At 42.7% G+C, this 27,520-nt stretch overlaps 1 protein-coding gene across 2 annotated transcripts in view; it reads right to left on the reverse strand.

Moving 5' to 3' along the window:
• Positions 1-13,170, reverse strand: part of Tfap2b (transcription factor AP-2 beta) — a 28,978-nt gene extending 15,808 nt beyond the window's left edge. The window contains exons 1-4 of one of the 2 annotated variants that reach the window (XM_075980649.1): positions 13,044-13,061; positions 9,888-9,914; positions 8,243-8,701; positions 3,459-3,519 (exon numbers count right to left, since the gene is read on the reverse strand). In XM_075980649.1, the coding sequence (XP_075836764.1) occupies positions 3,459-3,519; positions 8,243-8,701; positions 9,888-9,914 (547 nt within the window). In that variant the 5' untranslated portion in view covers positions 13,044-13,061. Of the gene's footprint in view, positions 1-3,458; positions 3,520-8,242; positions 8,702-9,887; positions 9,915-13,043 lie in introns of both variants that reach the window. The other variant, XM_075980648.1, reaches the window with a different exon arrangement.
• Between the last annotated feature and the right edge of the window lie 14,350 nt (positions 13,171-27,520).

Consider the following 27,520-nt stretch of genomic DNA (forward strand, 5'->3'; position numbering starts at 1 on the left):
TCTCTCTCTCTCTCTCTCTCTCTCCTCTCTCTCTCTCTCTGGAAAAGTGAAGTTCTTGAGAGGAAACACAACTTTCCTGGACTCAGATACGGTGTTCCTTCTGGGCAATAAGGAAGAATCTCAAAGGAGTCTGCTAGAATTGAGATTTAGCAATTTTATATTTCCTCCTCTCCAAGAAAACCCACACCAAAGTGTTTGTGTGGGGAAGGGGCCAGAACTAATGGAGAAAACATGGGAGAGAGTGGAGGTTGAACTAAAAGTAACCCAACAGGATATCCATAAGACCAACAAAAATGGCCCACAGACACAGAATTTGAACCTTGGACTCAGGCCTCGATAACCTTTCCAAGAAATTCTGACATATTTTCTGCTGTCTAATGTGTCAAACCGGTTGCATGTTGGTCGCTGATTCCAATTCCCCTTTCTTCAAGCCTAGGTAAGTCCTTTAAGTTAAGCCATAAGAAGATGGCAATGATCATTTATGTGAGCTGGGCACTCCCCCCACCCGTCCCCACCCAGATTCCTAATCTTAATGGAACTGAGAGTTCAGAATGATTTTTTAATGTCTCGTTGGATTTTTAGACTGTTAATGTACCGAATCCTTCTCATTATTACTTTATTGATTGCTCATTGACCAGCCCCCTTCAAATCGTATTAACCACCCTCTGCCGGTTTAGATTAGAAGAGTTTAAAAAGCACCTTTCATTACTCCCCCCTCCCCAATTCCTGCCACAGAGTTGAGACTCGGCAGCTTAATGGGAGCTCTAATGGGGCAGCTAAGAAGAGAGGGGCCACGGTCCCTGCCGATTGCATTAATAGCTCAAAGGGGGCCAATACAGAAAATTAGCCGTAAACGAGCTCTGGAGATCTTCAAATGAAAGAGCCATTTATCACGCTGGCTACCTTCACTCCACTCGTTTGCTCTCTCTACTGGGAACAACTCATTTCCTCTTAACTAAATTACTTCAGAAATGTCAGCTAAGCCCACACAGCAAACATAACAAGAGAGGGAGTCTATAATGTATGAGGTGATGTCAACAGGGAAGAAAAATTAGATGGATTAAATTTTAGGAGTGGCCATGACACAACTGAACAGAAAGACACAAAGATAGATAAACACATCTTTTATGCCTAGGTTGTTAGGCTCAATAAACATAGGAGCAAAGATGTGTAAATGTAGACCAGTTGCTGGCCTTTCACCAATGAAGCATAATTTTCTAAAAACTGTCTAAATGCCCATTAGAAAACAAATTAAGCAACCAAGTCCCCTGCTAGTTGCTGAAATTTAGAATATTCAGTTCAGGAAACTTTCTCACCTCTCCACAGAATTAATCTCACAGAAGCATCCCTCATGGGGATGAGACTATGCAAAGACGAGAGATGAGAGGCTGGGAAGGAGCTAATGAACCCATAACTTTATTTTAAGTGGTTCCTGGTGAGTTAGAAAAATAAATCAAACATTTGTTCATTTTTTGCCCATGGCTTTAAAAAGATAAAAATGTGATATTAGAATCTCTTCTTCGTGTAATAAAGCAAACATTTCAAGTATCAAATAATAGAACCAACCTAACATTCATATTTATACTACTCACCCCAAATCAATTAGCATGAGTAGGGTGTTACCTTAGTGTTTTAAGCCGTGAATGCTTTTTAAAAAGCTTTAGGGGTAAAACATGCAGCAGTCTCAGAAAAACAGAGCAATGCAACTTTAGTCACCGGTCTCCTTTATCTCTGGAAACAACCTCATGCATAAATATTCATGTTTCTCTGGCAAACATATTTAAACACTGCAACCAGTGCTTCCCACATCTAAGTAAATTGTGAATCCCATTTTGCTGGGGCAAGCTAAGTTCCAAATATTTTTATTGGCCTGACTATTAATAACATTTCTGATTGGTCATCTGCTGGGCATGTCCCTCTGCCAGCAAATTGATGTTGCTAGGATACGGAACCCTGAGCTGAGCTGTTCTAGCTTTCCACCGAGAAGGAGGGGGGATTAAAATAACAATGACAAAAGGGAACAGGAAAGCTCCTCCCTCACCCACCCCAATCAGCCAGCAATTAACCAAAAGAGAAGACTCCTGAGGAACCAGAGAAAGTGAGCAGTCAGCAGGGCTGCCAGACCGAGCTGGAACCCTGAGAGTACCAGCTGAAGGTGGCATTACCTAAAGAAGAGATGGAGAAACACTGGGCAGCATTTTAAAGCCTATTTAAAAATCATTCCAAACCCAAAAGGCAGCACTCAGCCACTGTTTTCCCTGCCTACCTCACACATATCCGTGACTTTCTAGAGGGGAGAAAATTCAGCATCCTCTTAACCTTTCTGGGATCCTTACTCCACAAGCTGCCAACTACTCCTCCTTCAATTTGAGGCTGGATGGATTGCTATCTAAATTATCGTTTTCTTTAATTATTTTTGTGAGTGTTAAGTGGCTCAAGCGAATCACAACTGACTGAAGTTGGGGACTGTTGACTCCAAGCATAAGGACCATCTCCCTCTAACCTCAATAAGCAAGGACTATAGTCATTAAAGCTGTGTTTTCCAATACCAATCCGTATGATAATTAAAGACCGCACTGTGTACACACATTCGAACTCTTAAATTTGTGGGCACGCCAGTGACATTCGGGCCTTGAAGCAGCTACTCTAGTCGTCAGACATTCTCTCAGTGACTGTCAGAGAAGAGCAGGGAAAAAAAATTAAGCAGCTGCAATACGCCTGAAATGAGTTATTGTAATTACATTTAATTAGTTTAATTAGTTAATTATTTTGCTTACAGCTGTACAAGAGACTGCAAACATTTGTTAATATCACATGCCCTCTAACAGTATGGGGTGATGCCACAGCCACAGTCAATCATGAGTGCCTATGCAGGAAGATCTAGATGCAGGCATAGTCTGTCTCAGCCTCTCAGGGGGAGCATATTTAGCAAAGCATTTGGCACAATTAAAAATAATAATAACAGAAAGAAACAACTCATAAGACAGAGAACTGGTACCAAAATTACCACCACCACCACCACCAAAAAAAAAAAAATCAAACCAAAAACAAGGGGGGAAAGCTACCTCCACGACACAGGCTAATTTAACATAGCTAAATCCAGTTATCAACCAAGTAACAATAGAACATTTTTGAAACCAATGCTTCCCAGCTGTTTCTACACATCATAATGGCTCAGACATATAAGATGCATTTAGAATGGCTACCTGATGTATTATGAAAATAAATGGCAATTGTCAATATAGCTCTATTTCTCCAATCCTGGTTTTTAACTGAGTTTCCATTCTGCTTGGTCCCATTTTTTTTTCCCCAGCATACCCTTTTACCTAGTCTGATAGTCATTAAACTGATTACAACAGACATTGTTTTGTGATATAAAATGATGAATACCCCCAAAGTGGAAGCTCAGCATAAAGACATTGAAATCGTTGCTTACTTTTGGAAGGAACAATCCATACCTTTTTTAATGACTGACTGGTCCAATAGGTTCATGCCGCTATTATTGGCATCTTCAACTGACTGTGAAGATAAAAACATCACCATTCAAATTGACTGTATATTAAAGAATTGCATACATAAATCATGTCATTCTAAACGGGAGTTTCTATTATTTCCATTTATATTAATTCGCAAAGGAGGTTTTATTATTATCCTTATTATCCCCAAATCGACACAGAAATGAAATTCACTGGAATGGCAAATTCTCCCAGTAGAAAAAAAAAAGGAAAGCAGAACATATGAGGGACAGCTGGGATGCAGTACTGGTTTTGTTATTATCTGAAACACAGATATCACACAGGCATATAAACTTTTAGATTACTTAGGTATGAATTGTGAAAAGTTGGCAACACCTGAAAGATTTTTCACCAATATAAGTTAAGAGCAATTTTGGTTTTTCTTTCTATCCCAGTGTATTTAACCCCAGAGCCATTTTTACAAATACATAACAGTTTACATTATGGGATTTTAATTAAAGTCTGAGCAATTTGGAATGGAATGCAAACAGCAATACAAAACCCTCCAGGACCTCACGCCCACTGCAGTCCACACACACACACACACACACACACACACACACACACACACACACACGTTTCTGTGTTTCTGTGAGCTCTGAGCTTCTGCATAGTCCATACACACCCTTTCACCATGCTGGTGAAACCGCCCAGCAAGGTGCACAGCTGTTAGGGAGGCAGTAACTATAGACACAGGCACACAGATACATATGCAGTCAAAAGAACTGGATCCTTCTAGTCAACACCTTGGTAATCACAAGCAATATCAATCTTCAGTTTCATCCCAGAGAGGGGAAGTTTCAGCTCAGAATTGGCAGCACTTCTGAGAGAATAGTTGTTGGAGTGAGTTCCTAGCTGTCAGGATGCCTGGGAACCGGCCTTCTAGCTGTGCATTGCAAGGTGTCAAAAAGCAAAGATTCCACCCTCCCCACTTCCAAAGACAATACCCACTGTCTTTCCGAATCCCACGACTGCTTCACTTGGTCCTTTGGAACTTATGTCTGGACCAATTTGTCACCCACTCTGTAAAGCAGTGTAAAAAGAAGATCTTGGGAATGAGGTGTTTCCCCAGCACTTCCTATCCATTCAGGATGCTTCCTTGAACAGGGTGTGTGTCCATCACAAGAAAAAAAAAGCCTGCCACAACTGAGCAAGTGTGGCCTTAGAAGAGAGCCAGCGGGTGGGGGGGGGGTATGCTCATTTCTTTCTTTTCATTTTTACTAGACACCTTGCTGCTCTTAGAAAGCTAAGGGTGGGGTGTTTCTTCGTTCGAACTGTTTCCTACATTGCAGACCTCCATAAACACCTTAATAGTGAAGAGTCGCCTTAAAAATATTTCCTGAAACTTGTTCATAAGTTTCCAGGGGACCTTGTCACACTCAGAGGCACGGTCACACTCACATTGCCCTTTTCTAAACTTGTGAGTCTGTTGCCAATGGTTCCAGGTCCATCCAGGCAGGACGGAAGTATGTGCCTGTGTTTGTGGGAGCAAAACCCATCACATAAGGTCCTGGACCCATAAGCCCCCACACCTCTTGCCCATGTTGGTGCGCAAATATGTATCTCCGCCTCATCAGCGACGTGGGGTAGTTGTGGTAGTTAATGAGAAGGCTCTTGTCTGATTTTCTATCTAATTACGGCCGCCTGCTGGGTTTTTGTACAGGATATTCACGCAGCATGCTGGCGCTTAATCGTCACAGGGAGGATCGTAAAGATTTAATTAGGACTGCATGCGGAAGCGCAGAAAAACAACTCAGACTCATAATTACTAGACTTCTTTAGTTAAAAGTGATACCAGGGATTGCTTTAAGACACAAGGGTGTGTTTGAGCATACTGTAGTGTGTGTGTGTGTGTGTGTGAGTGAGCGCGCGCGCGCGCGCGCGTGTGTGTGTGTGTGTGTGTGTGTGTGTGTGTGTAGGGTTCACTTAAAAGCTTTATATGTTGATACTCATGGGTGGTAGAGGTGATGGGAGGCTAGAAAGCCAAGCTGTGAAGAAGTAGACGCCCACACGGCAACTAAACAAATCCACAACTAGATGTCCCTTCGTTCTCTTTTTCTGTAGTCATTTCCCCCTGAGTTTTTAACACTGCCCCCCCTTCCCAATGGGTGAAATGTAGCGTACCCGGAACCCAGACAGCGATCTGCTAGTTTAATAGCCCCTGTGAGTAAATTGAAATAGAAATTGACAGGGTTTTATAGTTTCATTTAAAAAAATATTAGAAGCATTTGGTTAATTAGCTCCCCCCTCTTTTCTCTCACAGGGCGGCGGCCTTGTGAGTGTGCCCTTGGGTCACATGAAATGCCCCCAATGCTGGACCTGTGCACAGGGCCCATGGAGTGCCCTCTGGCTCTGTCTGGTCCCTGGCTTCCAGTGTCCTCAATGCACATATTCCAGACCCTTGAGACAGAACAAGTGACTTGGAGGGCCAGGCAAAACTACTCTGCTCTCACTTCTCCGGGGTTCAGAAGGGTCCAGTTACCCCCTTGGGTCTGTTGCTTGGTGTCTGAAGACCTGGCAGCTTCCCTAACTTTTAGCCTTTGCACTCCTCTAGACCCCGAGCTCGGCAGTAACCCCTTTTCCGGGGGAGGGGGGAGGGGAAGCTGATCTACTGCCTTTCTGCATCTAAAGCACAAACCTTCTCATTCCTTCCGTTTACCCTAGACTCAGGAGGCCTGCCACAGGGACCAACCTCACACAGTTCACTACTGAGACTCGCATAGTTTGTATTCCCCCACCCTTTTCATACTTAGGGTTGTAAAGGTCCCACAAACCTCTCCACAAAGCCAGGTTATCAGCTGGAGGAAGGACAGGGGAGCCAGGTGCACTTTCTACCCCCACAGTCTCTGAGCAAACTGCATCAACTCAGGATGGACCTGGGCTCACTTAAGCACTTTAAATCTATCCAGTTGCTTTGATTATGTTATTCCCCCAAAAGCACTTCCCTGACCTTGTTTGTCCCCTCCCTTTGCATTTTGCTAGACACTCAAAACCCTTTAAAGTTCTGACTTAAAGAAAGCATTCTAAAACCAAAGAATCCCCCTCCCATTTTGGAGAGATATTTCAGGGTCCAGTTGCCTGAGTCCCTTGGCCTGCAGGGAAGTGGTAGTAGGTGATGTTCTCATCCACAGTTACAGTAATGGGGATATATAGTGTAGTGGGTGATGTTAGCATCCCCAGGGGAATAGGGGTGTGAGGTTGATCTACCTTCATTATCCAGCACTTTGAACCATACTCAAAAAGGTTAATTTAAAAACTCCCCCATGCCTATTACGCCAAAGCATTAAAAAAAAAGATTCAATATTTCTTTTCTTACATGGTATTCTAAAATGAGCAATACTTCCAGACAGGCACAGCTCAGTAAAACCAACAAAACCATCAGTTGTGGTACTGCGGGTGAATCCAGCCACAGACCAGGTGGTTTCTTCCTTTTTAATAACAAGGTTTCTCTGAAACAATGAGCCATCACAGACCACACAGAGATGCTGTTTAATTCTGTCTCCACATTTTGACTATACATATGTGTATATGTATGTATACATAAATACGTACATACATACATACATACATATTCACAGCAAAGTAAAGAGGTAGGGCTTGGCTACCTTCTCTTTCCCATTTTGCTTTCTTCTTTGCCTCAGAAATAAGTCTACAGTGATGCATAACAAATTCAACTATGCCAATAAGATCCAAACATCAATTAAATGCCTTACGACAATATTTATCTTTTCTGGAGACCCTTTAAATTGGGGGAGAGTGTGTGTGAAGACGAACTGTTCAGAATCATCCTGACAGTATTTAGGAATCTTTTCTTTGATGTTTCTTTGTTTAGTTTAACCAAGGGTTCTCATCCAAGTCGGCCTCCATTGTGTAGGCTGCAGATGGGATACTCCGTGGCTGGGGGTTTGTTCTGAACCTTTTGTTTTAAGAAATAAACACATGCTGCCTCTTCAGAGGGGACAGTAGCATTGGGGAGGGGGTGACAAGTGTCAGGAGAAGGCTGAAGGGGAAGGTGGGAAACACTGCTTTCCAGTTAACCAAGTGGCCTTCAGATGATAGTTCCAAAAAACGCTAACAGTCCTAAAGGACTCCCAGAACCCAGTTGCAACTTTCTGAGCTTGTCCCGGCAAAGATCCCATCGCTGGCTCTAGAATTCGTCTGGAGAGAAGGGCTTTGAAGATTTTGGAAATTCAAAGCAAAGGGGTCTTAAACAAACACAGCTAACGACCCTCTTCCAAAGCAACATCGTTCCTAGCAGGCTTTGCAAAAGGGGAGAACACCTGGAGCCTTCAGGGGCCCTTGAGCCTTCTTGCTTAGAGCTCTGTTCTCTAGACAGCCAGTACTTTAGCCTACGAAGCCACCCGGACAGGCTCACTCTGGGGTAAACCTAGTGCCAACTTCTTCACACAAAGCAACAGAGAATGCACGCGTCCAGTAGCTGAGTCAAGATGAAAACATTAGCCTTGATAGCAATGACTGCAAACTATCACGAACGTATTTCCTCCTTCAAGATTTAATTTCCAGCTGTCCTGTCATTCACAAATGGATCTCTAGAAACTGCCACCTCGTAGTCACACACTCAAACACACACTTTTGTCCTGTCCGGTCCGTCCGGTTCTAAAGATGACAACCCCCACCCCCACCTCCAGAAGACCAGGCCGCCCTCCCCCTTCCCGCATTCTTCTTTTATTATCTTTTATGTTTGTTTTTTGTTTGTTTGGAATTACCTGCACATCTTCCATGCCGGGATGCCCAAGACCGTGCAACGAGAGGCTGTCGCCCATGCCGGCGTCCAGGCCGTGGTGTGCCGAATGTAGCAGCACGTCTGGCCGCCGGACAGAGTGGTAGTCCCTTCGGGGGTCAAGGCCCGAGAGCTGGGGCAAGGCTGCCCGGGGCTGGGGCAGTAGAGAGCCGGCTTCTGAACCCACTTCTTGTCTCTGTCGCTGCCCCCAGGGATGCTGCTGGGGCTGATGGAGAGGGTTCAGGGAGTAGGGGTCGTTGACGTGGGAGTAGGGGTCTTGACTCTGGTGGTAAGGTAGTGGCTGGTAGGGGGGTGGGAAGTAGGGTGGCTGGAAGTCCGATGATGGCGTGTGGGACAGCGGCGGGGCGCTCGAGTAGGGGCCTTGGGACACAGAGCCCAGCTGAGAGAGTCTCGAGCTATGGCTTGGGACGCCATCGTGCCGGTCCTGGGAGTAGAGAAGAGAGAAGGAGGAGAAGAAGGAAGGAGGAGGGAGACAGAGAGAGAGAGAGAGAGAGAGAGAGAGAGAGAGAGAGAGAGAGAGAGAGAGAGAGAGAGAGAGTTCGGTTTCTGTACAACTTTCCCCGGATAAGGGAAGGGAAGCAAGAGGCTAAACCTTAGACCCAAGCTGACTCAGGGCCACATGGTAAAATGTCAACAGTCCCACCCGGGAAGCTTCAGGGGACTTAACTACAACAGAAATCCGGAAGCTCACCCGCTACCAGGCCTATGAGCCATCTTTGGAGAGAGCAAAGCAGGCAAAAAGGGAGAGGAGAAGGAACGGTGTGGACAGAGATAGCTCAAAGCCTTGAGTGAAGAACGTAGGACCCAAGGGTGATGTTTGCTCTCCTAAGTGTTTCCTGCTCCCTCCTCTTCAAGAAATCCAAAGTCCACCAAGCAAACCTTTCTAATAGCTGTGGTACTGCTCTGGTTGAAAAAAAAAAAAACCACTTCTGCCTTCACAGGCAGGTAGCTGGCAGGCCCCGAGGCTCACACAAGCAGGAGATTCCCAGAGCAGGGAGGCATCTGCCTGATCAGAGCTTCCAGCCACCCCTCCCTCCCCAAGAGGAATTAAATAACTTAGAGTTTGATTGAAACGGATCTCCTCTGCAATCACACCCTAAGCCCACGTTAAATTGAGTTGTGGTTTGCAGGAGTTATTTCTGAGCTTGCTCGCCATATAGCACGCTATTATACTCAGGGTGTTAAAATAAGGAACTGAAGTTGGGAGGTGAAGAGATAACCCCCACATCTTTTTTCCCCTCCTCTCCGGAGTGGAAGCCAAGTGCGAGGAGGAGGAAGTGCAGGACACTTTAAGTTTCTCCCCATCCCTTGTGGTAAAAAGTCCCCCTGGTCCTTTCTGTAGAAGCAGCCACCTAAATTTCCAAACTGCCTTGACAAATAAAAAGTTTTTCGGCTCAGCCTCACCCCCTCCCAGCTGACTCTCAGACAAGGAACACACAATGCAGAGGGAAGCAGCTGCAGCCTCGTCCAATTATGGTGCTAAATTACCAAGCCAAAGGCACTCAAAGGAAGACAGAGAGACAGACGGAGACAAACACACAGATGCAGAGACGGAGAGACAGTGAGAGGAGAAGGCATGCACTTCTGGTACAACGGGAATCCGAACTCACCATGGATGAATAGGTGTGGACTAACATCTGGAAAAAAAAGCCTGGTTACTGCTCAAAATCAAACAATGAAATTTCAAAAATCAAAAAGTCCAGCAGAGAAGCAAGCTGGACACAGGAGCTGAGCTTGAGGTGTTTCCAGGACAAGCCATCAAAAAAAAAAAAATCTCCCTCCAAGAAGATTGGAGGTGCCTGTCACAGACAGGCAGAGCTGTTCATCTGTCTCTCACCGTCTTTTTGGCCTCTTTTCTTCGGCGGGTTCTTTGGGGCTCCAGAAACAGTCCTCTTCCACCCGAAGCTGGGCTCAGACTGCTCGGGCGCCCCTTCCTCCCTCCGCTTGCCTACACCGCCTCATAATAATTGATATTCATGACTATTAATATTACACGAGTACTTTAAAGGGAGAATGGAGGACAAATGGAGCGTGAAGCAGCAGCGAGCTCAGAGCTCCTCCACTATTGTAAATGACGTTCATTCAGTGGAGAATTACTAGATGTAATCAGACGAGGGGGCTGGCGGAGGCAGACTGGGGGAAAAGTTTAGCAGGAAAGAGGCAGAACTTCAATTAACTGAGCTGGGACGCTCGCTCTCGTCAGACAACCTCTGCTCTTTGGATTCGGCAGTGTGGGGGAGCAGGGCTGGGGGGCTCCCAGAGAATGTAGGTGTTCTGGTATACGGAGGGAGACTTTCCCAACAGGGAGGAGGTGGCCCTAAATAAAGTGCTTGGTGTGCAGATGAGAACGCAAACTAGAAAGGCTTTGCCTGGTCATCTGGAGGGAAAAGAAAAGTAAATAGCTGGGCCTGTTTGTTTACTGGGAGCTACACACAGACTTGTTCTGAATGTAGATTTAGCTTTTTTCCCCTCTAAGACTTAGGAGAGATGGGGGAGGTGTTGAACACAGTGCTGTTGCCTTTTCCTTTTCGGTGCTTACAGCCTGCATTTTTTTTTAACCGAGATTTAAAATATATGCAATTGGTCTCTTCAAGCACACTAAACGTATCCTTTCTAGGCAAAGCCAGGGGCAACAGAAAATCTTTTGGGATGTTTCAGGAACCCGTTCAACTGGCCTGACTGCCGTTTCGGTTAAATTTCAACCGTAGCCCAGACTGAAATAGGCTCCTTCTACCAGGCTGTGTGCCCGTTCTCCCGGCTTTTCAGCTGAAAATTTAGGCAGCCTAGAGTAACGCACTCTCTCCTCCCTCCCCTCAGTCTTCTCTCCTCTCCTTCCTCTCCTAGCCCGTTTTCGTCTTTTCCTCACCCTCCCTCCTTTTCTCTCCCTCACCCCCTCTCCTCTCTTCTCTCCCTCCCCTTTCTCTTCTTCCTTCCCACTTCTACTCAACCCCACTCCATGCCCTCTCCCCCTCCTTTTCCATTTAGTCGTTTATTTTTCATAAGCAAGGAACCAGCATCCCTCTGATTACTTTAATTCCTCTGCCTATACCCAGAGCTACTTCCAGTGCAGCCCTAGCTCCGACAGCGGCACGTTTGCCGTGGGTGATGTGTTTTTTAGAATAGTTCAGCGACCTGGACTAGCATAATCCCGCCTGTTAGGAAAGAAAGGCAGGCCAGAGCAAAGCAAACCCTGCCAGGTCGGGAAGACACGGCCCCTCAGTACAGTCAGTACACAACTACAAAGGGAGACGAAACCTGGAGAGTCACCCCAAAAAGAATCTCTCTCTCTCTCTCTCTCTCTCTCTCTCTCTCTCTCTCTCTCTCTCTCCCTCTCCCTCTCCCTCCCTCCCTCCCTTCTCATTTTCTTCTTCTTCCTTTCCTTCCTTCTTTTTTCCCTCTCTGTTTTTCTCTTTCTCTCTCACTTTCTCATTGACCTTCAAACGAGGTCTTCGAAATGGTGGGACTGGGACACACTGAACCACTGACTGGAGGCGCTTTTTCCCGGCTCCCTAAGGAGTCACGGTCACTCGGGCGGACCCGGCCAACAGGATGGGGAAGAAGCTGGCGACTGCTTCAGACTCCCCTTAGTTGGGCAAGGCCAAACGTTGCCGAGCTGTTGCTCCTAGTTCTCACAGGGCTCCCGGCTCCGGCCCCGGTTTCTTTCCTGATGGTTCGTGAGCCTGAGTTGCCCACCTCCGTCCGGTAATCCAGCCCAGTGCTGCCGGTGCCGGGGGACCGGGTTTCATGGCCTCTGCCTTCTGCTCTCCAACTTTTCCTGGTGGTCTCCTGCTTCTGCCTCCCCGCTTCGCTAACTCCCTTTCGCTTTCTTTTCTTTTCCGGATCTCGAAAGCTTTTCACGGAAGCTCCAGAACCGTTCTTCCCTCCCTCGACGTCCACTTTGAGTCTTACTTCCCTTTCCTCTTTTTCTTGAGCTCAGCTGGGGAGATATCCCTAGCTCCGGGACTGTGGCATTTCCTCCTGCATCCACCCCCGGCCCCTGCCTCCTCGCCTGGCCAGCGAGCTGCAAGGGCGCCGGGCGACTCGACAACCTCGCTCGACGCGGACTCCAGAAGCGAACGGTGGAGTCCCGGGAGGAGGAGGTCGAAGCCCTGGAGGGACGCGCTCTCCCGGGCACTGGTAGCCGGGTGCACGAAGTGCGGGCAGACTTCGTTAAAAAATGCCCACACGCTGGCGGCTGCCACCTCTGCTTGGACCCACTGACCCGCAAAGAAGCAAAACACAAGAAAACAAAAATAGCAAACGGTGCCCTCTCCCCGTACTTTTCGTACACCCGTTCTTTCCCCTCTTGCCCTAGGTGTTTACTCTGTACCAGGATCCGTTAATTACCGATTTTAGAAAATTTATTTAAAAAAAAATCCAAAGCCCGAGTTAAAGTGAAGCTTGAAAACCCGCTTCTCTCCCGAACTCAAAATGAGGGGAGAATGCTTTTCTCTGTCTACTTAAATTCTGTGGCTCTCCACGTTCCCCACCAGAACCTACAAGGGGGAGGAGAGAACCGGAGAGAAAGAAAAAGAAGAAAAGAAAAATAGCTCTTAAATTAAAGTTGCCAGATTCCAACCTTAAAAGTCCCCTCTGTCAGGAGAGTGAAGTCTACTAGAGGCAGCCTTAGAAAACTTAAAGAAACCCCAGAAACCCGGCCGGAAATCTGCTAGGAAATAGCTTAAAAATATGTCAACTGGGGTGTCAAGAAGCTCCAGTTTTCTACGTAAGGAAGCTCTAAAATGCATCTGGGGGTGTCCGCTCACCTCATAGATGTCTTCGTACTTGACATTCTCCACGAGTTTCCAGAGCATGATGGCAGCCTGGTCTCTAGGAGGTGAGTGCATTCATGTGAGGAGCAGATGTCTGGCTTCTCAGGACGCCGCTGTCTGTAATGATCCATCTATAATTGGAAATGGGGGATACACACCAAATCCGACGCTCCTCTCCCATCGCAACTTATATCTGTTGTCTCAAACAATAGGCTGGAGAAGTAAGCCTCAGCAGACAGAAAAACATTATTGCACACAGGACTTAGATACAACGCGCACGCACACACACATACACACACATACACACACACATACACACATACATATTATAAAAATCATAAACACGAATTTACACGCAGATACCCACATTTAGTTACATAAACACCTCTGGGTTGCAGAATTCATAGACTAAAAGGGTATTTAAAGGGAAGATAGCTTTCAAAGCAAGTAATATAAGTAGATACATTTTAAAAAATCTCTATTTTGAAAATGGTGAATCATCGAAGCTACCAACTAAAGTCTTATAACAATTGATAATGAGAAAGTAGGGACACCAGCCCCCTCGTTTTCTACATAGTTTTTTTTAAAGGGGACCATTATTGAGATTTTAAAACACAAATATCCTATTCCTGTGTGCTCAGTAGAGTATTAGAAAAAAAATAGATTCTTTGATTTTAAGAGCTATTTTTCCCATATGATAGCTGTGCAAATTTTATAACCTACAGTATCATTGTAGAACAATAACAACAACAAAAACTATTTGCCACAATGATTTCTGATATTTTTGTTCATTTTGCCTAACACATTTGGCAACTTGACTATCTTGTGGACCCTGCAGTCTATATGGCTTGTAGCTCTGGAATGGTTGTGTGTTTTCACTGGATGCTATGTGTCTTTCTGTTTGCCTGGGGTTTGCATTTTATCAAGTTTTCTTTTTTCTTTTCCTTTCTTTTTTCTCACATGTTGGAAACAACAAAGCCCACAATGCTAATTCTGAGACTTTCAATAGAGGTGTAGGACATTTTATGTTTGTTTCTGTTGTCTGTAATTTGTGATTTTAACTTGATAGATTAAAAAACTGGAGAAGCAGAATCTTCGAGAAGGTTTAAGCTTTATACTCTTCAAGGAGATAGTGGGGAATGTTCAAGTGTTAATTTGATTTTGTCAGGTTGGTTTTGGGGTAGATGTTCTTTTGGATATGTGATTTGTGCAGCTTAGTTTATTTCTTAAGCGTAAATAATAACAAGATCAAAATTAAGCTAGCCTCAAAGGAATGCCTTGTAAGACTCGGAGTTTTTTGTTTGTTTGTTTGTTTTCACTACAAATTCTACATTCACTAGCTCTCTCCCTCAACTCCACCTTCCCAACCCCTCTGTTGTTTTCCTTCTCTCTTTCTGGGTGCAGAAGGTTCCCTGGAGCCAGAAGGAAGAGGCATTGAAGAAGATCTTGGCCCCTGGGGCAGAAAATAGATGACAGAAGGGAATGAGGACGGTTGCGGTAATTTGGGGTGGAAGTTATTAAACCTGATGAGAGTGAATCTGTAAAGGGCGTTCTGTTGTCTTTAAACCCAGGTATCTATGCACTTTAGGGCTTCAGGCAGGGTCCGAGGCTCCGCAAACAGAGGGCTCCAAGCTGCCTAGGAAGACAGCGATTTTCTGATAGACAAATTGAGGACTCCTACCTCGCACACGGAACAGTTCTGCAAATCTATTATCGTCGTTACTGTTGTTGTCATCATTATTAATTTGCCGTAAGGTTAATGAAGGAAACGCAGGGTGCTTCAGATAGAACTTGAGAAACACGTCCTTTTCCTATTCCCTGTTGGATTTTTTTTCCGCCTTCTTCCTTTCCTCCTTCTTCCCACCCTTCCGTCCCTTCGCCCTTCCTCTCCCCTTTTTTCCTTCTTTCTCTTTCGCTTCTCCCTTTTATTATTTCCTTCCTTCCTCTTCTCCTTAAAAAAAATTAGCATCTTAAACCACAAAACTAGGCTAGTCTTCCAGCTTCAGCAGACACAGCCACCTTTCACCGCCAGAGATGGTTTGGAGAGAGGAAATAGTTCTTCTTGATGTCATTGTGTGGCTCCCACCCCCTCTAGAACTGAAATCAGTCTTTGGTTGAGACTTTGAAAAATGGGTATTATAGATTTGGAAATAAAGATTCTCAAGACACAAACTTATTAACAATAATGCTCAGATCACTTTCAAATCATCAAAACTCTTCATTACAGACATCCCCCACCCAAACCAAAAAAAAAAAAATATTTGGAAAAACGGCCTTTTTCTTCTAAATATGTTGACTTTTTAAATCACTTTCTGACATATCTTTGATTTATTTTAAATAAAATCGAAGGTTTAATAAAATAGAAACCAAACTAAAGGTATAATTTTACATATGAAACTATTTAAATAGATAATAAGGTGTGCTAGTTTGATTATTTTGTAGTCTCATTTAGGTAGAATCGCAAATCTTCATTTGTGTTTTATTTTATGCTAATATTAGATATTTTTAAAAGTAGGAATGTACTTAGTATTTGTTAAAAATTATCAAAGTTCTTTACAGAACATTCAAAATAAGTCTGGTTTTATTAAGAATAAAACAAACTTAAAATGTTTACACAATACATACATACGTGATAACTACCCAAAGAAATATATAATGCTAGTAGAAACCCTTGTTAATTTGCAATGTGGCATTTTGTAAAAGAAAAAAAATTCCCAGCAATTTCACGGGAAACCTTTCTCTGGGAGCATTCTCTTTTATTGAACGGGCAACAGCGCCCTCTGTAGGAATTTTGAAGACTCAAACGCCGAATAGCAGCTTAATTTCGTTTTTCTTTTCTTTCCATTTCTTTCTTTCTTTCTTTTTTTTTTAAAGTAATGTCGCTCTTTCTTGGTTCTTGAAAACGTGTTAGCACTAAGAGCATTTTGAAAACCCAACTCTTAGCAATCCCATAGCTTTAGAAATACTCTAAAAAGTTTGACCACTCCAAAAATGTACAAATTAAAAACTGAACATCTGAGAAATTTTCATAAATGGAGACCTTTCTCTTGTCTACATTTTATTAATTTCGCGTCATCTCTATTCATACCTCTCAGAGAAAGATTCTCTCACAAATTCAGCCAAACGCGGATGCAAAGGCGGGGCAGGTTTTTGAATTTCTAAGGGACATTGGGTAAAAATAGGCATTTTCAACATTTTATTTCTTTTTCTGGACATACGCTCTCAGCTGGGTAGGAGCGCTCTGCAGACAACCTGCGAAGGCACCTACACCTTCTCACTTACGCATATTTAGTGCAGTTTATTACTGCCAAGAGGTGCGCTATTAATCCCACCCCCTTTCAGCAACAGATAAAGGAAATGTTGACCAATAAGCATTGAGAGCCAGGGCTGCTAAGCAGACTCACCTGGCATGGCGACCTCTGCTGGCAGTTCTTGGAATAAGTTTGAGACTTAAAAATGTATGTTAAAATGATGACCAACTTTTAGCACTCTCGCTCCTTTTTCCTTCGGCAAATCTGATTGGTGTTCATCTGAGTCCCTTTTTACTACAACCAATCCTTGCACTGGTCTTTTGTAGGATGCCTACTCGACCTTTTGATTTCTTTTTTCATTGGGTTTTTCTTTCTCATCTTCCCCAAATATTGTAAAAGAAGAAAATCTACCACTTTAAGACTATTACAATTGGGATAAGATTAATCCCTGACATCTCTCATTCCAAAATGAAGCATATTCAATATCCTGAAGTCCCATGTATTGAGCTATGACTTGGGGATTGTTGCAGTTCAATTAATGAACAATGCCAAAATTTACCTGTAAAAAACTTTACACACAGTTTAATTTCTTGTTATAGTCTCAAAATACTGACATGAGTCTCAGGAAAGTTTTTCAGAATTATTTTTGCCCTGGATTTACAAGTAGGTAAAGGAACAAAATACAAAACAAAAAAGAGAAGGAGGGAGGGAGGAAGGAAGGAAGGAAGGAAAGAAGGAAGGAAAAGAAGGAAGGAAATAAGGAAAGATGGAATGAAGGGACGGAGGGAGGGAAGGAGAAAAGAAACAGAAAAGAAAGAGCCAGGTGTGTTGAAGCATAGCTTCAATCCCAACATTCAGGAGGCAGAGGCAGGTAGGTATTTATGAGTTTGAGTTCAACGTGGTTTACATACAGGAGGACAGTAAAGGTGAGAGAGAGAGAGAGAGAGAGAGAGAGAGAGAGAGAGAGAGAGAGAGAGAGAGAGAGAGAGAGAGAGAGAAAGTTTCTCATAAGTCAACGTGGTCCAATCCTGATGAACCATTTTACTCATCACAAACTTTACTGTTTATGGAACCTTACATAGGACAGGATGATGCATTGGTTTTACTGGATGACATGACTCTTTATCGCTCTATCATATTCTGTCATGAAACCTTTAATGATCACATCTTTTGGATGGTCTTTATTGCATATTTTAAAAATCAGTTTGGGAAAATTATTGTTGAGTAGGAGAAAACACAATTCAAGCACTTGCCCCGAGTTCCACAGGACTTTGGTATCACATTGCTTTCTGTGATTTGGATATGAGGATGCAAGATGGAAGGCAAATAAATAGGGTTCATGGAGTCTACAATAGGCGAATCTAAAGAAGCTAAGTAAGAAGGTGAACCCAAGGAAAAACATATAGTTATCCTCTTGGATAAGGGAAGTAGACAAAATTGCCGGGGAGAAAAGTGGGATGTTGGGGGTGGGGTGGGATGGGGGTAAGGGGAGATGGGGAGAGAAAAGGGAGAAGGAAAGGAGGGGGGACTTGGGGAAACAGGAGGATCGGGATAAAGGAAGGTTGGATAGGGGAGCACGGAACCCCATTTCTTAGTTAAAGGACCCACTTTAGGATGGGCAGGAGACTTGACCCTAGAGGGGCTCCCAGGTGCCCAGGCTGAGGCCCCCAGTTGGTTCCTTGGGCAGCTGAGGATGGGGAACCTGAATTGACCCTATCCTAGAGCAATACTGACGAATATCATGCATATCATCCTAGAGCTTTCATCTGGCGATGGATGGGGATGGAGACAGAGACCCACACTGGAACACTGGATAGAGCTCCCAAGGTCCCAAGGAGGAGCAGAAGGAGGGAGAACATGAGCAGAGAGGTCGGGACCACGAGGGGTGCACCCACCCACTGAGACAGTGGAGCTGATCTACTGGGAGCTCACCAAGGCCAGCTGGACTGTTACCAAAAAAAAGCATGGGATAAAACTGGACTCTCTGAACATGACGAACAGTGAGGGCTGATGAGACGCCAAGGACAATGGCACGCGGTTTTGATCCAACGCAATGTACTGGCTTGGTGGGAGCCTGGCCAGTTTGGATGTTCAACTTCCTAGATATGGACAGAGGGGGGAGGACCTAGGACTTACCACAGGGCAGGTAACCCTGACTGCTCTTTGGACTGGAGAGGGAGGGGGAGAAAAGTGGGGGGAAAGGGAGAGGAGTGGGAGGAGGGGGAGAAGAATGGGAGGAGGGGGAGGGAAATGGGAGGCTGGGAGGAGGTGGGAATTTGTTTTTTTTTTTCTTTCTTTTCTTTATTCTCCTTTTATCAATAAAAAAAATATACGGAATTTATCAAGCAAAAATAAAATTCATGATTCAAACACAAAAAAAAGATGGAAGGCAAATATTGGTACAAGACTGTTCTTAAAAATTAAATTTTGTTCATGGTGAGATCAGGCCAGTCAGGGTTATATAGTGAGTGAGACCCGTTCTCCGTAAAATAAAATATAAAATACAAGTTGGGCAGAATTATCTCTAGATTGTTATCTTATAGTAATACTGTAAAGAAACTATTTCTTATTTTACTCATAATACTTAATTAATATTTCCTTTGTGAACTCTTTTTTCTAAGACAAGTTTTAGTTACGTAGTCCATGCTTTCCTTAAAGTAGAAATCCTACTACCTGACCTGTTGAGAGCTGGAATCTTCAGCTGTATGCCATCAGGCCCAGCACATCTGTGAAGTTTTAAATAAATAAATATTTGCTAGAAATCATTTGTAAAATTAAAAAACAAGTGTAACTAAAAGTTCATACTTTCTTTGGACCCTCAAGAAGCAATGGTGACTTTATTAAACATTTTCAATATTTTGAAACCCTGGTTTACTGTGGGATTTGCAAACAGGTCAATGGAATAGTTTTCACACATCTGTCTCTAGAGATACAGAACCTAAGGAATATGAATGGGAGGCTGGAATAAGTGATGCAAACCTAGAGTTACGGTCAATGGTGCCAATGATAGTTCACATAAAATGTGAGTCTGTCTCCCCTCTGCCATCACTAACGCAGAAGGACAGGTGTCTCTCTCACCACGGGTATATTCCATACTATTGCTTTAAAAAGGAGCTCTCTTGAAGGGTAAGAACACTAAACAATTTTGTTTCAAAATGCAAGCAATAGACCAATACATATCTGTGAGGGAAAAAAATTTGCAAATAAAGCCTAGGAAAGATGTAGAGCAGAAATATAACCTTTAAAGCATGAATAAACACATCCAAGGAATACCATCAAGTCTGAAGGACCTCATAATCAGAAGAGACATTTGGGAGAAATTAATCTTATATGGGAAACACATTCTAAAATTCACATTTATGATTTTGATAAACACAGAGAAGGATGTTTGTGTTGTGACTCTTATTTTGACTTTATTGAAAATAATTTTTATACAACATATCCTGATCAAGGTTTCCTCTCCCCACCTCCCCATTCTTTTAACTCCATGCCTTCTGTATCTTTCTTTTTAGAAAACACACAGGCAATAAAAAACAGTAAAACAAAACAAACAAATAAAATTGAATACGCACAAACACAATCCATAAAAACACAACTATGTTACAGATGCAAAAGATCAGTGAGATAAAAAAAATGCCCAGACTAGGCAATATAAGACAAATAAATCTCCAGAAGTCTCTTTGAGTTCATTTTGTGTTGGTCATCCACTGCTGGGCATGGGGCCCGCCTGCTCTTAAGTGTGGCTATACCCCCAGTGAGACTATACTGGAGAAAATGAATTTCTCCTTTGTAGGTGTTAATTGGAGACAGGTTCTTGATTAGGGCTTGGGGCTTGTGTTCACTTTCCCTCTGAGCACCAGGACCCTGGCTGAACCTGTGCAGACCCTGTGTGTGCAGACACTTTCTGTGAGTTCATACGTGCATCTGTCCTGGTGTGCTGAAGAACGGTTTCCTTGGTGTCCCCCAGCACCCCTGCCCCAGCTCTTGCAAGCTTTCTGCCTCCTCTTCTGCATAGATCCCTGAACCCTGAGGAAATTTGATAAAGATATCCCATGGATCGAATCCGTGCCTGACACTATTCAGATGGCTAAGCCCTAGATAGATCATGGACCTAGGGGAAAACCAAATACTATTGTTCTGCTAAAGGAGCCTAGCAATAAACATGTCTCCTAAGAACATTCTGCTATACCCACAGATCGATGTCTAGCTCAGGCACCATCAGAGAAGCTTCTCCCTGCTGCGGATGGGAACTAATACAGAGGCGCACAGCTGGACCATGTGTGGAGGGGTTTGACATTTTTAGCATCATAAAGTATTTCCTTCCTTCTCTCATGTCTTTCTTTCTGCCTCTTTTTCCTTTATAATCTATGTTTCCTTGGACAAGTCCTTCAACTGTTCTGGGTATCAGTTTTCTTGCCTATAAGATGAGGAGTTATTGGGGAGTTTCCAAGCTTCTTCCTTAGAAAACAAGACTTTCATGAGTGTTTTATAAACGACACTTAAGGAAGTTCCAAGTAGTTATTAATAAAAAATAGTGAATGTAAGTATTCATTTATAGGCCTGGTGGTAATAAAATTCCAGCTCTTTGAGACATGGAGAAGAGTTTAAAAGATCAAGGCTCAAGATCAATTAAACAAATGACAGCTCACGCTGGCTGGAAGGCACAGGAAGTGAAGGGAGGCAAACTTATGCAGCCACTATGGAAATCAATGTGGGGTTTCTCAGGAAGAGGAATCAACCTACATCAAGATCCAGCTACATCATTCTTGGACATAGACTCAAAAGTCACATAACATAGGGACCCTTGTTCAACCGTGTTCATTGCTGCTCTGCTTATAATAGCCGGAGACTGGAAACAACCTAGATGTCCAAGAGCAGATGAATGGATTAAAAAAAAAGCGATACATTTACACAATGGAGTATTATTCAGCCCATAAAAAAAAGTACTTCATGAAATTTACAGGTAATTGAATGGCACTAGAAAAATCACCCTTAGTGAGGTAACCCAAACTCAGAAAGACAACTCTGTTATGAATTTCCTTATTTGAGGATATTAGCTGTTCAGCCAAAAATAACAAAACCATGATCACTAGAAGCACAGAGGTTATGTGTAGAGTAAGAACTGGGGAGACATTTAGCTCTCTTTAGGAAAGGGACATAGAATAGATCGTTAGGGGTAGATGGGAAATTGGAATGAGAGAGTCAATCAGGGAGGAGGAGGAAAGGGAATATGGGGAGAGACTGCTAAAATAAGGGCCATTGGAAAGATAATAGTAGAAGCTTCCTAAAATATACACATATATGAAGATGAGCTAAATGAAATCACCAAATATTTGGGGAAGTTAGAGTTCCAACTGACCATCTCTTGCCACCATATGAAGCTTCCAAACTAGACAATGTCCCAGAAGCCAGACTAAAGGACAAAAAGTGAACAAAAATGGCATGTAGACTTGGGCGTAAGAATGTTGACTTCCAAATGCTGACTGATGACCTTGCAACAGGAAGCTAGGGGGTCATTGCTGATACTGGTCCTGCTCACTGCTATGTTGCCAACGAACAGTGAAGTGGGTGGCATAAATATGTTAAGACTGTTTTTTTTATTAAACAATTATCTTTTTATTTAAAGTCAGACACTGGAATCAAGGCAGCTATGTTTTTAGGAGGCAAATTTAGCTCATTGTAAGAAAAAATAAAGTAAAAAAATCTGAAAAAACTTGAAAAGCAGGCTTGATTGTGACAAACTTCTAGTCCTTATTGGATATAAGAAGAGAATGGGCAGTTTGACCATGAGGGAGGGGCCAGTGTTGGACAGAAAGTCTACCTACAGAACACCTGGCAGGCACACTGGGGCCTTAGGGTTCTACTTTGAGAGCGTGTGAATCCATCAGATGGTTACACCACTGAGAGACACATGTAGAAGACTCCTTGAGGCTGCATCTGAAGTGCATCTGATCAGAAAATGGTATACCCTCAGTACATCCCTGTTTCCATGTAACGCATATATTCCATATTATCTAATTTCTATTATTGGCAAAATCATAGTAACTACACTCAGCAGTTCTTTTGGTCTCTTACTCTCTGTTTTGCTTCTATATTGTTCCCTTTTAATATTTAATATAATTTCTGTGGGTACCTTTTCACTTATAGAATACAAAAACAGACATTTATTTACTTGGACTATACTATAGGTGAAGAAGCTTCAAGTTGTTCTTGAGGGACATTTTTTGATTCCTGAGGGGAAAAATAAATCTTTTACAGGAGACTTATCCAACAATCACACTCAAAATTGGACTTATTTTGAGAGAGTTCAACAATCACTATGTGACTTCAATGAGGACACACCTAACTGAGAAGCAATATGTGGTGATTTGAATAAAAATGGCCCCCATAAGCCATAGAGCATAGCACTATTAGGATGTATGGCCTTGTTGGGGTACTTGGGAACTTGTTGGAGGAAGTGTGTCATTGGAGTGGGCTTTGAGGTTTAAAAACTCAAGCCAGGCCCAGTGCCACTCTCAGCTCCTTTCTAGAACCATGTTTACCTGAATGCTGCCATGCTTCCTTCCATGATGATAATGGACTAAGCCTCTGAACCTATAAGCCAGCCCCAATTAAATATTTTCCTTTATAAGAATGGCTGTTGTCATGACGTCTCTTCACAGCAATAGAAACCCTAACTAAGACACAATTATTTCTGGGTTTTCTTTCACTGTAGATAAATGCAAAGTTTCCTTACACAACTTTCCGTGATATTTATAAATAAATTGTAAAGAATGTTGTCTTCCTCTTGTGTTAAAATATTTTTCTAATTCTATTCTCATGGCATAAACAAAATAGTATAAAATACTGTAGGGCCCAACTAAAACTAGAGAGACAGTTTTTCATGCCCTCATTCTGGCATTCTTGAGACTCTGAAACTATAGTTGACATATGAAGCTTTCAGGAAGCAAGCTATATGAGAGGAAAATGATGAAATTACAGCTTTAGTTGGGTCATACCTCAAGCTCTTAATGTCTAATTGAGATCCATTCTTTGAATAATTCTCAAGTGCCTTTTGTTTTTGTAGTGAATGGACCATCATGTAAAGATGAATTAGAGAAAGACTATTCAAGGGGCTGGAGAGATGGCTCAGCGGTTAAGAGCGTGGCCCGCTCTTCGAAAGGTCCTGAGTTAAATTTCCAGCAACCACGTGGTGGCTCATAACCATCTGCAATGAGGTCTGTTGCCCTCTTTTGGCGTGCAGGGATACATGCAGACAGAACATTGTATACATAATAAATAAATAAATAAAAACATTTTTTTTAAAAAGAAAGACTGTTTAAACTATTCCTGTGTATTAAAACACAGCATTCATATTTGTGAGTTTACATTCTATCTTTCTGTACACTCTTTCTTGGAATAATTCCCAGGACACACACGCTCATGCACACACACACACACACACACACACACACACACACACACACACACACACAGATGAATATGAATACAAGAATATGCTAGAGCACCCACCTATGTGCAGGAGTGTGGAGGCCAGAAAGGGATGTTAGAGTCCTACTCAATCACTCTTAGCTGTATTCCCTTGAAGCAAAATCTCCCACTGAACCTGCTAGGCTAGCAAACTCCATCTGTCTTCCTGTCATCATCACAGAACTGGAGTTATAGGTGCAAGCAGCCATATCCACTTTTTATGTGGATGTTAAGGATTTCAAAACAGGTCCTCATGCTTGCTCAGCAGATACTCTTACCTGCTGAGGCAACACTACAAAACCAGGACTTTCTTTGATTTGATTATTTTCTTTTGTTTTCTCAATATTCACTTTAATCAAGACAACTTGAGTGATCCAAAGAATGATTATAAATGGTCCATGAAATGAAGCATCTATTGCATGATGAGAAGAGCCTTTGCTCTAGGGAACACTGTGGTCTTCTTGGTGATGAGCCTAGCCTTTAAAGGTGAAGCCAGTTCTTAAGCCCTTTGGGTGACACTCTATGTTCGGCTTAGATGTTCTAAATCTGAAAAATTATTTTTCTCTTTGCTTATGAGTTGTTGTTTTCTTAAATAAAAATTACTAATTTATTATGCATCTACTAGTGCAGCATTATTAGTTTATTGTGTTGTTAGGAAATTGTCAAGAATTATGCATTTGTCCATGCAACATATTATCTGCTCTAGGTTAAGCTCAGGAGTTGCAAATTTTCATCTTTGAGGAGATTTATGCACCCCTGTTATTCATGTTTTCTTCAAGTCTTACCGCGATTGTGTTTAAGTCTTGATGTATACACTTACTATTTGAAGTTTGACTATTAGATTCTACCACAGGCACACGTGTATTTAAACCTTTCCTTCCTTTCTTGAAATAATTCCAGTTCTGCCAACTTACATTTGAAAATACACACGTTTGTGGGGCTGGAGAGATGGCTCAGAGGTTAAAGAGCACTGGCTGCTCTTCCAGAGGTCTTCTTTTATTTATTTTTTAAAGGTTTATTTATATTTTAATATATTTATTTATTATGTACACAATATTCTGTACAATATTCTGCAGGCCAGAAGAGGGCACCAGACCCCATTAAAGATGGTTGTGAGCCACCATGTGGTTGCTGGGAATTGAACTCAGGACCTTTGGAAAAGCAGGCAATGCTCTTAACCTCTGAGCCATCTCTCCAGCCCGTCCTCCAGAGGTCTTGAGTTCAATTCCCAGCAACCATATGGTGGCTCACAACCATCTGGCACCCTCTTCTGGCATGCAGGCATACATGGAGGTAGAATGTTGTATACATAATAAATAAATAAATCCAAATAAAATAAAATACTGCCCTTTAAAAAAATACACACATTTGTTTTCATGTAAAATGGTTGCATTGTATCACTTTAATTAAAACAGCAATTTGTGAATTTAACTGGGCAGAATGCTGTGAAGAATGGCTGTCATCAGCTCTGTCTTTTATTCTATATTCACTTTCTTTAAAAAATATTACTTTTGAGATTTTTATACATTGTATTATATTTAAAGCATTTCCCTCTCCCCTCTCACCCCCTGTAATCTGTCTCATGTCCCCCCTACTCCCTTTCAACTTCATGACATCTTTATTATTGTCACAGATATGTGCGTGCACACACACACAACCTGTTAAGTCTATCTAGTTCTGCTCATATGTGTATGTGTGTAGTGGTGACCCCTTGGGAATGAATAACCTATCAAGACACTCATCTCAGGAGAAGCCAGGTTCTCTTCTTTTAGAGACCATTAATTATCTCTACCTCTTCATGGAGGGATGGAGCCTTATGAGATTTCTCCTACCCACATTGGCATGCTAACTAGTATTGTCATATTTACTTTCTCTAGGTTAATTAGACCACTTGCTTTATGTAGCAGAGAATGATTTTTTTAATGTATTTATTTATTTATTAACTATACAATATTCTGTCTGTGTGTATGCCTGCAGGCCAGAAGAGGGCACCAGATCTCATTACAGATGGTTGTGAGCCACCATGTGGTTGCTGGGAATTGAACTCTGGACCTTTGGAAGAGCAGGCAATGCTCTTAACCGCTGATCCACCTCGCCAGCCCGCAGAGAATGATTTTGAACCGCTGGTTTGTCTATCTCTGCCTCTTCAGTGCTGGGAGTCTAGGCATGTTTCAGCTCTCCCGGTTTAATTGGTGCTATGGACCAAACCTGACCTAACTATATCCCTGGCCCATCTGTCTGCTTGTCATTGTTATTGACCAATGACAATACTTTCAAAGGAGGCCATTTATTTCTTTGTGACATGAATGTCCATAAGTCAGCAGTACAGGGCAACTCTTTTCCATGAAGTCTTAAAATTCCAAGTTCCGCCAGCTAGCATTAGTCTGCTCCCAACTTGACCAACACTGAAACTTCATCTCCAGCTATCACAGCCACATTCAAGCAGCAGGAAGGAAAAGGTATGGGATAAAAGAGAGGCATATAATGTATACCAGTTTTCTCTAGGGAAGATTTCTTTTAAAAATTCATTTTAGTAATTCTTTTTTATTTTATGTGCATTGGTGTTTTGCTTGCATATCAGATCCCCTGGAACTGAAGCTACCAGGTAGGTGCTGGGAATTGAACTAGGATCCTCTGGAAAAGGAGCCAGTGATCTTAACTTCTGAGGCATCTCCCCAGCCTCTTAAGGGAGGTTTTTTCAAGTCATATGATGAGCTCTTTTAATTCTAATCTGAATACAAAAAGGTGACATGACACACTGGGGACAACAGCAGTTGTCCAGTCGCATCCATATTTGGTTTTTAACATGGATTCATCTGCTCACAATATCTTTTTAATATGATTACAACATAGTGTCTTTATTTCTACAAACCTAGCAGCATTAACCAATAATCACCTTTTGATATCGCATCCTGGAAGGAAAGCTAGCAGCAAATATTTTAGCTCATACTTGGATTTGTGTGTGTGGTGTTGGAGGCTGAAATCAACCCAAAGCTTGATATGTGCTAAGCAAGTAGTTTCCCAGTGAGATACATCTCATTTCTATTCTTAATAATGTCTTTATCTTCTCTGATCTTTCAAGATAGGATTTCTTTGTGTAGCCCCTTCTGCCCTGGAACTCACTCTGTAGAGCAGGCTAGCCTTGAACTCACAGAGTTCACCCGCCTCTGTCTTCCAAGTGCTAGGATTAAAGGTGTGCACCACTACTGCCCAGCTCTTAACAGTTTTTTTTTAAAGATTTATTTATTATGTATACAACATTCTGCCTCCATGTATGCCTGCACGCCAGAAGAGGGTGCCATATGGTTGTGAGCCACCTTGTGGTTGCTGTGAATTGTACTCAGGTCCTCTTAGAAGAGCAGTCAGTGCTCTTGACCATCTCTCCAGCCCCCAGATTTTCTTCTTTCTTTAAATATTTTTATTTCTTGGGAGAAGGTTAGAAATTACAATTTGATTTCTGTTTGTCCTTTCCTTAAGATCTATAAATTCTGCTTGTTCAGAAGTCCAACACCTGTCTCCTTCTCTCCTCCCCTCCAAAGGGAACATTCTTCTTCCCTTTGGAAGAGGGAGGGCAGGGCACGGGCAGTTTCCAGAGAAGGCAAGAGTAGGTAACATCCACTAGACAGAGGCAGAGGGTATAAGGGCTAAGTTGATGGTCCTGCCTGCTCAGAAATAAAAACCCAGAGATAATGGCAAACGCTGAAAGCTGGGGAGCTTCCCAAGTTTTCCCCACTTCCTGTTTGGCATTCT

The sequence above is a fragment of the Microtus pennsylvanicus genome, chromosome 7 (genome assembly GCF_037038515.1).
Source record: "Microtus pennsylvanicus isolate mMicPen1 chromosome 7, mMicPen1.hap1, whole genome shotgun sequence".
Taxonomy (NCBI): Eukaryota; Metazoa; Chordata; class Mammalia; order Rodentia; family Cricetidae; genus Microtus; species Microtus pennsylvanicus.